Source organism: Mytilus edulis, chromosome 5 (assembly GCF_963676685.1).
Source record: "Mytilus edulis chromosome 5, xbMytEdul2.2, whole genome shotgun sequence".
Lineage (NCBI taxonomy): Eukaryota > Metazoa > Mollusca > Bivalvia > Mytilida > Mytilidae > Mytilus > Mytilus edulis.
The window spans coordinates 6381977-6392289 of record NC_092348.1 but is presented as its reverse complement, the minus strand read 5'-3'; the positions used below and the strand labels follow the sequence as shown (position 1 = coordinate 6392289).

The following is a 10313-nucleotide window of genomic DNA, read 5'->3' as shown; positions in this document are numbered from 1 at the left end:
TATAGTTGTTTTGTTCAAAGATTATAGGTCAAGGTCAAAGAAGATATTCATTGCAAAGTCTTGGGGAGGTTGAATAATGCCCCACATGAGAAATTTTGTTTTAAACTTCAATTATATTTTATACACAAAACAACAAACAATCAGTTAAATTAAACAACTTCACAAATAAAGTAATGTTAATTGACGAAGAGGTTTACAAATCGAGGACGACCTCATTATTTGTTAAACCGGATTTTCGGATGTAGTACGGGATTGGTTTACGGTTTACAAATTTGACCTATTTCTTGTTTTGCTGAACAATTTTTTTACTGACGAAAAAGAATGTTTTCTAGAAGAATAATACGATCTGCACCTTCATCCAAGGTAATTCTTTACAAGTATTCAATTGGTCATACCGTAAAACACTGAAGCATGTCATATATTGTATTTAGAGAAAATGAATTACAAAAAATAGCTGACCCAGCTGATTGACGTACGTTCCTGATTGACCTGCCACTACATCACATTAGTACATGTAGACATGGACAGAGACATAGAATGTAGAAGTTATAAAACGCCTATGTAATTTGATAATCAGTCTCTGTAAAAAATGTAAAATGATGCCAGTTTACTGGCCCAGTGCACAGGCAAATTATGACAGGGGCATTAACAGTCAAGACAGAATTAATAGATAATACAACAAACGACCAGGCAACTGCATACACTAATGTATCATGCATGAGAAACCCAGGACCATGTGGAGCTGGTGCAATCATCTTCACAGAAGACTCGAGACCAGCAATACAACTACATAGACCTGTCGCTTAAAGAGGATCCATCTTGCTAGCAGAGCTGGTAGTAATTGTGATTGTACTGGAATTATGTATACTGGAAAGACTACACAACACCATCACCACACTTAAGATCTTCTCTGACAGTCAAAGTGCAGTAGGACTCCTAACACTAAATCTGGCATCCAAATCCTACATTGATGTGATTTCGAGACATCAGAAAACACATCGAGGATGGGTGGGTCTTTTCACCACCGAACACCACCGCACACCACCGAACACCGCCGAACACCTGAAAAACCACCAACCACTAAGACAAACTTTGATATTATACAATAAAACGATAAAATAAATTAAATTACATATAATTTAATCAATTTTTCGATTTTTATGGGCATCATTTTTATGTTAAAATCGAAAATTAATATAAGAAAAAACGTCTCCGGATTCATCACTTTCCGGATTACATTGTGTGTGTTATAAAATTCAAATATATATAATTAGTAATCAGTTCAAGTATCCTGGAACTCTGTTCATTGGTTAGATTTTGATATTTTTCTCTTTTATTATTATTGGTACAACTATTTTATAGAAGAGTTAGAAGAAGAAAAAATGGAAAAAAGTATATTTGAGGTGTCCATGAGGGTCAGCGGAGTTCAAAAAGTGGGATGTTATAAGACTCTTCCTTTCAGTTTTTTGTAGATATTTGGACTTTCAATGTTCTGATTTGTTGAATTAATAACTTGAATATTATATTTAATTCACATTGATAACGATAAAAGACAAAATAATAAACTTTTGGAGTGTTCGGTGGTGTTTGGCGGTGTGCGGTGGTGTTCGGTGGTGAAAAGACCTACCGCCTAAGAACTAAAGGGATGGAAATTTGCATCCTATGGACACCAGGACACGCAAATATTCAAGGGAACGATGAAGCAGGCTTACTGACAAAGCAAGCAGCAGAAAAAGCAACACAACTCTTGCCAAAAAAACAACATAATTACCCTTCAAGACGTAAAACAAGGTGCACACAAGCGTGTCATGCTGAAGTGGCAAAGACAATGGGAATTAAGCGACACAGAACTGTGGAACTAGGGAAACACAGCAACACTACCTCACAGAGTGCCCCAACTACGAGTGTTATAGAGAAGAAATGTACCATCAAATTACAAAGGAAATTGGAATCTGTAAAATCAACACAGGCACCCTGCTAGGAAGACTAGAACAAGAAAACACAGAAGAATATAAACGGAAGTTAGAAATCATTTCGGCCTTTATTGCAAAAACAGGACGTTTCGACTTACCAGAACATCTGCAATCTCAATTGTAACAGCAAAAACAAAATTAAAGTACATGGAGGAAGATACACATAGGGCGTAATATACACCAATGAGAACTGTTGTGCCATAAGGCCATAAGATTGAGGATTTGGTGGATCAGACAGAGTTTTACTGTCAATGGTTAATTTTCATTTTCTGCATTTTGAATACAAATTTACTTTGGCTCATGAACATTTGTATTGTTTACAAAGTTGCTTTATAAAATTTATTTGGAGGTAAAGTGGATGATATTACAAAATAAAAAGATGTTATTTTCATTATCAGTTATAATATTTTTGTGCCCCCAGCAACTGAAGGGCAACTGAAAAAAGGGAAGCATCTGTCCCTCTGTCCTCCTTCCGTCCTTCCACCCCATTAATATGGTTATAAAGCTATTTCACACAACTCCTCCTACAGTTTGAATGTGAGGAAAGAGTTTAGTATGGTACTTGAACTAAAGTGTGCATTCTTGTGGTTGTGTTGTGTTGTTGGGTGTCTAAGTTTCATTTGTACACGAACGACAAATGCCAAGTATACTCTTTAACAGGTTTTTCTTGAAATCTACTGGTAGCGTGATTAAGGGAATCCTGGTCAAATAAATAAAATAAATGGATCCTGGTGTAGTCTGAACGAAGTCTTGTAAGTGAACATAAACACAAAGTCGAATAAAGTTCAATACTGTTTTATTAAAATCACACTACCGGTACTTTAACAAAGTTACAAGTATAACACAATGTACATCTAACTTCAGGCTCAACAATATGGCTGTCCTCTCTACTAAATAAACTCAACTGTCCTCTCCTCACTATCAATTCTCTCTCCCTTCCTATCTCACACTTTTTCTCTCTTTTATATGACTCCTACAAACCTGTATACAAGTATAGACTACTAGGGCAGCCGGGCTTCGTGCTGTCCGTGCTCCGGTGATCCAGGCTCCAAGTGTTCCGTGCACCTTCCATAAATTTACTAGGGCAACATATGCAAAACATTAGGGCTCATTAGTCAACCAGAAATTTAAATATAACTCCTAATTAATATAATCTCTGATGATCTCTAACTGTATTAAATGGCTATGTGTGAAAATACAGATGTATGTAAACCTGATACAATCAGATAACATGCTAGACCTAACTTATAAAAATGTTACAGTTATGCAGTTTTCACTTTGCTGGCTGTTTGCACATATATATTGAAGGTGTGCATGTGGTCAGGATTTGATTTTTATTGATATTACCTTTTTTGGGGAGATAGTTGAACTTTGTCATTCTTCTAGTACCAGGAATATACTTGCATATTAAAGAGGTGGAAAGCATTTCTGTATATAACACCACCTACAGTGAATTATACACCTATGTGCTCCCATGTTTATATTTGTGTATTTTAAAATGAAGCATAAAATCTGCTGGGACATTTGTGTCTCCCAGCAGTGGCAGATCAAGGGGGGACCCCTTTTTTGGACGAACAATGCATTTGAATGGGAACATATGGTTGAAACCCCCCTCCCTTTATCCTTAAAAATGTCTGGATCTACCCATGCCCAGAAACAATAATATCTAAAAGAAAGTCCTAAATTTACTTTGTTATAATACAATTACTTCATTGTTGAGTGCAGGGGGCATCATCACTTATGCTGAGTTCACACGTTATTCGAATTTGATTCGCATTAACTAATTCGAATTAGTTTAATTCACATTTGAAACGTTTTACGTCCTAATGTCAACTCTAATTGTAATTTGCAATGCGATTTAAATTTGCTAAACTGTCCAAACGACGTTAAGTTTTAATTTGTATTAACTTAAAAGCGTATTTTAATGCGAATTGGATAATTCGAATTAGCAAATTCGCCTTAATTCAAATTAGAAAAGAAGAGTGTGTGAACGCGATTGGCGAATTTGATTCCCTTTAGATTCAAATTCAATTCGAATTAAATGTATGTGTGAACAAGGCATTAGTCTAGTTTTATTTGTAATGCTGATTAAATTCAGCAAAAATATTTTTTGTTGTGCCCTTTTCTCTTTTCTTTTTTAATCAACTGAAAAAGATTAAATTTATAGTACCTGGTAACTTAAAAATCAACTTACCCATCTCTTCCATATTTATTCACTCTCGTGACTACTGACTCTAATCATCAAAGTGTACCATTAAAATTTTAAAATGCATTTGTAACTTTATTTATTTAAGACTGATTTTTTTTTTTAAATTTCAGTTAAATGGTTTCATAAAGAAAAATATTCATCAAAGCAGTGTAAGACACAGTTCTAAGGTATATGAGCTGAGAGTATACCAGGTTAAACCAGAAAGTGTAAAGCTCTTTATGGTGTTGTCGAAAGAGTGGCTCCATCTACGAACACAGCACTCTGTATTGATTGGCTATTGGACTAGTGAAATAGGTGGTATTAATGATATGGTACACATCTGGGAATATGGTAGGTACAATGTATAATCAGCATCTAACTAAAAATTCCACTAAAATCCATGCTAAGGGCCCTCTTGAACATGCATTGACTGAGATGTTAGTTTTTACTCCATGTGGAATAGAAACAAAGTTATGTACAGTACTGGGATAATTCCTTATTATGCCTACATTGCATATGTAAATTGTACAATAAATGTGACAAATAGTTGAATTAAAAGATTTCTTTGGAAAGTGTTTATATTGTACTCAAGAAATGCAAGAAGTTCAAGGATGTATGGAGCCAGTTTGTTCCTAAATACATGTATTTTAAAGACCTCAGAAATTTTAGCATATAGTTAAAACAAATAATCTGATAATGGAAATGATATATTTCAAACATATAACCATCACTTTCATCCCTCCTCTGTTAAACCACAAATAAATACTGTTCCACAGTAAGAAATTTACACTTAGATATGTCAGAAATTACTGTATAGCTTTAAACTTGTGACTGATGTTTCTGCTTATGTACCATCTAATATGGGGACGAAGTCCCCAATAACAGTAGAAAATTCAAGAAAAAAAAAATTCGGGAAAATTTCCCGAATTTTTCATTGTACTAATGAACTCAAAATCGTTCAATTTTTTTTATGTCATGTTTTGAAATCCCGGACCTGCGCAGAAATGTACAATATACTTCCTTTTTCCGGTCTCGTTTGTACGAAACTTTGAGTAAAATATATATTTATCAGTCTAGTATAAAATAGGAAGAAACGCGCAATACCAATTTCATTTTTAATAATTCCTTGATATGAAAAAACGTTACCTAATGATAGCGTTTCTTTGTTTACATTGCATATGACGTCATAATTTAAATAACGTCACAACTAAAATCCCTAACAACAGAACCAAACTCGGAAACGTTACGGTATTTCCGTTTCTTTTTTTTTTGACAAATAATTAAGTTACAAAAAAATAATTCATACAGACTTCGTCCCCATTTACAGGTAATGCCTGCCTCATATTAAATAGAAAGTCACTCTTTAATAATAATAAATATTAAAAAGATACAAATCCTATTTGGCGCAAGGTTTGTCAGTTGACTTTAGTTAATTTACAAGCAGGATTGAAAAAAATTCACCGTAATGCTATTTGTCAGCCATTACTGGACATCACAAAAGTTCCCGTAAAAATTTTGACGTCATAATAGAAAATATCCGACCCCAAAATAGAAAAGTGATGGTTGTATGATGCCAAAAGTTCAACTGGCACAGATTTCCAAATAGTGATAAGATGTAAACATGTAGTGAATAAATTTTGTGAAATTAAAGTGAAATAAGTTGAATTTTATGATTGATGGTCAAAAGTCATGTCTGCTGTACTTTTCCTTCCTATACAATTTCAGATAGCTTGGATCACAGAGCCAAAGTAAGACAAGCTTTAGCTAGCGATACCTCCTGGATAGCTAATTACTTCCTTTACAATTACAGATAGTTTGGATCACAGAGCCAAAGTAAGACAAGCTTTAGCTAGTGATGCCTCCTGGATAGCTAATTACTTCCTGTACAATTTCAGATAGCTTGGATCACAGAGCCAAAGTAAGACAAGCTTTAGCTAGCGATGCCTCCTGGATAGCTAATTACTTCGGCAAAATATTACCAATGATGACACGACAGGAGAATTCCTTATTGGTACCTAATGGAGAAGTCAATCTTAATCAGCAAGATCTCAAAGGTTTGTCATGTACTTGTACCTAATTGAGAACCCTGTCTTAATCAGATATGAGAAGTTGTGCTATGAGTGCCATTGAGACAACTCTCCATCCAAGTCACAATTTTATAAAAGTAAACTATTTAGGTCAAAGTTCGTTCTCCATTATAGAGCCTTGGCTCACACTGAACAGCAAGCTATAAAGTGCCCCAAAAGTGATGAGTAACCATTCAAACTAACTAAATCAGTCCGATTGTACACATATTTCATAACATTGTACATGATCAGAAGACAGTAATTGTATAAAATTGAATGTTTTCATTTGTTTCAAAAACCAATCTATTGCAGTTATCAAACTAGTTATTTTTACTATTTGTTTTCAAAAGATGAATCATCTGGCACTATTACAGTTTAATAAAAAAATTTCTTTCAGGTGTTTATGAACTGGAAGTTTTCAATGGTAAAACAGTTGACCGACCTGATGACAAATTACTGGGATCTTTTACAGGACTGATTGGACCACTCAACACTGGTACACTATTTTATCTAAATGTAACCTGTGAAATGATTGGAAAGGTTTTCAAAATCCCAGAAATTAATTCTTTGAAGAAATGGGGCAAAATGAATTTATCTCCCCCTGAAAACTGTCAAAATCAAATATAGATGTGTCAATCATAAGTTGCCTCTGTTTTCTGATTTGACTTGAATATTATACTGATTTTCCATTAACATTTGATTTGGAAAGTATTCTGATTTTCTTAAATATCTCAATTTAATTTAAAAGAATTGTTGTAGAAATTTTATATCAAAGACATGATTATCTCCCTTAGAAAAATACTTTTAGATTTAAAAGGAACTTTAAAACAATTTTGTTCTTGTCCAATTTCTATAATGTGTATATAATAGACATTTTGAAACAGGAAATTGTCCCTTCCATTGCTTCATTATAAATGTAGATGGAAATCAAAAGAATAAAAAAAAAACCAACACTTTGATTCATTAAGACATCTTAAATGACATTACACACTCTTCTTTTTTTTTTTAGCCTGCAACCTGTGGTTCCACAAGTCAGTTGATGATATGGTCAACAGTTTAAAGAAAGTGAATACTAAAGGTTAAATTTCTTTCATTTTTATTCATTAAAATTAAGAATGGAAATGGGGAATGTGTCAAAGAGACAACAACCCGGCCATAGAACAGACAACAGCAGAAGGTCACCATGTGTATTCTATTCTATGCTCAGTGTTGAAGACCATACTTTGACTTATAACAGTTTACTTTTACAAATTGTGACTTCAATGGGGAGTTGTCTCATCGGCACTCATACAACATCTTCTTATATCTATAAACAGTCGGATTATTCAACAAGACGTTATATACTTTAATTTATGCAGAACATATTTTATCATATTGCTATCTTTTGGGATCAGTCTAGCTTTTATGAATAATCTGAATGCCCACAAGACCTCTGAATTTGAAAATAAACATGTTTTATGTTTAATATAGTTTTTAACAATACACATGTGTCAGCATAAAAATGTTTGCTGATTGCTGCTTAACACCACTTTCACTGACCTTTTACCAAGTTTTTATTGGTGGATGAATTAAGAGTACCACAAGTGAACAAAGAACTTTGGCAGCAAAATAGTAAATTCTAGTCAATCAAGACTGCATTAACAGACAAACCAAAACAGAAAACTGAAGTGTAAGTAATGCAAATCCAACTAAATTTCCCGTCTGACTTGTACATTTAGTGGGGCCTGCCCCAAAAGATGTCTAAGATCAGGTTAGGCAGGAAAAGAAGTTGACACGGGTGATAATAATTGAAAGATTCAATTTATCTTTGGTTTCTTTCAGGATCTACTGCTACAGGTCATTCACGCTTGCTGATTCCAACTCCATGGTCACCTCTGAAGTGAATTGGTTTGCATCGATCTACACCATGGTGTCCACTGAAGTGAATTGGTCTGCTTCAATCCACTCCATGGTCATTATTTGGTTTAATGACTTAATGAATGAAAGGGATTGAGGATATCCAGTATTATGTATAATTGTTTTTGTCTGTATAGCCACATTGTATTTTACTTTAAAATTTAAGTTGTTATGTTCAGTGCAATGTATATTTTCAGTATACTTTATTTTACAATATAAAAACAAGCCAGTTGTTACATTTTTACAATGGAGTTTTCTTCTAGTCATGGTTGTTTTTTAAATTTACATTTTTTGTAAAAAGTTTTCAAGGAGCTAAAAGTTTACACTGTACAAGTTTATTTCTATTTATAATAGCAAAATGTTTTGTTTACTTTTTGTTGAACCTCAATCTCCAAAATAGTATTACCGGTAATAGTTTAATAGTCATTTATTTATTAATGAAGCATCCAATAGTTTTATAAATTTGTTAAGATTTAACATCCAAGATTTTTAGCAATACATTAATAGAGCATTACTACTGTTCAATGTAAAATTCTATTATATATTGTTATATTGTCATATTGTTTATTTTATTATTGTCTTGTACATAGGGAGGATTAAGGTTAATATTTATATTAGGAAACAGATATTTTAGGATTCTTAATGGTCATGGTTTAAGTGCCTTTGCCAAGTTATTTTGGCAAAATATTTTGAAACTTCCAACCATGTTAAAAAGTGATTTCTCTACAAGGTTGTTCCTCAAGAGGCCCTGGGCAGTGCTAAATTTAGGGGTGCTTGCTGATCACACTCTTGAAATATTATTGTCTCTCTTCCCAATAAAAAAACTTTTTTTACTTATTTTTAAACTTGTCTTCCATACTCGATTATTTTTTCATATTTACACATAGGTGCTTGATTTGTTTAATTTACATCTTATCTATTCAAGTTTAACAAGGTAACATAACATATTTGAAGTGTTTTGTATATAATTTTGAACTTTACATAGTAAAATGAGGAAAGATTTTGAAAAATTTATGTTTTGTTTCATTAATCAGTCAATAAATTATAAGTTGATTGATAAATTATTTATGAACATCAAGAGGAAAACTCTGGTATTTATATTCACAGAGTAATATAGGTACATGTAATATTGAAAATATGATTTTACAATATTCTGCAACACAATATGGATGCAATTAATTTCAGTTATCAATATTTTTGTGATTGATATTTGTATTACATTAAAAGATTACATTAAAAGTCATTTTAATCTGGAAATTAAAAGTCAATTTGGTTGCCTATTGCTTTACCCAATACTGAAATAAAGTCCAAATGTCACCATTGAAACTTCCATATTGCATGCAAGTATAAAAAATTTCAATGTTTTTAGTAAAATCATTTTATACTTAAGTCAACGCAAGTAATAATCATATGTTGAATATCCACTTTTTAAATCATTTTTGATATATATCACATTTATTGTTATATACTTATACAAGGTGCTTAGTTATTTTATATTATAATAAAATAATTGGAAAAAGTTGTTTTAAGTTATTTTGAAACCTTCATTTTCTATTTCACAAGGTTCTTAGTTCAGCCCTGGCCTCCGTTTAGTCTGGCTTTATTCTTACATCACTAAATCTGGCTCACCTCCATCTCCTTCAACTAAACTGCAAGCTCTTTAAAAGCAGTTTTTCCTTGGGACAATTTGAGCCATTAGTTTTCTTACATGAACGTTATGTAATAAATGGTAGATGTTGATAAGTAACCAACTTAAATTATTTTTTCTCCAGCTGTATTGAAAATTAGTTTCACTTGAACAAATTCCTGGTTTTTGATGAAATGAACTTCAAGTCGGCATCAATACCAATATGTTCAAACGTTTTCATCACATGTTCCTAGCAACTACCGTACTTCATATTTGGTCAGGAACCCAAGAGTGATTAGTTGTAATATGTGAACACCTTTTGGTTTTCCTGTCAAAACTGTTGTAAACTGTTTTTGTCCCCATTTCGGCAGTTTTGTTCATTTGTTTTAGATATATTTCCGTATAATACGGCATGTTGGCCCAAAATGTCTCGGCGTTTTGATCTTTCCATAGGTCCATTAAAACGGACGTCGATTAGAAGCTAAAAATTGGACGTCGATTAGGGGAGCAAATAATTAGCTGTCGATTTGAGGAACGGACATCTATTAGAGACTGGACGTCGA

The 10313-nt window shown here is 32.9% G+C and overlaps 1 protein-coding gene across 1 annotated transcript; it reads left to right on the top strand.

Moving 5' to 3' along the window:
* The first annotated feature begins 232 nt into the window (after positions 1 to 232).
* LOC139522833 (protein NipSnap homolog 3A-like) lies at positions 233 to 9642 on the top strand. The gene is made up of 6 exons (XM_071316425.1): positions 233 to 363; positions 4293 to 4512; positions 6057 to 6215; positions 6625 to 6723; positions 7237 to 7305; positions 8049 to 9642. The coding sequence occupies exons 1-6, from the start codon at positions 322 to 324 to the stop codon at positions 8108 to 8110; spliced, it is 651 nt and encodes a 216-aa protein (XP_071172526.1). The 5' UTR covers positions 233 to 321; the 3' UTR covers positions 8111 to 9642.
* The last annotated feature ends 671 nt before the right edge of the window (positions 9643 to 10313 follow it).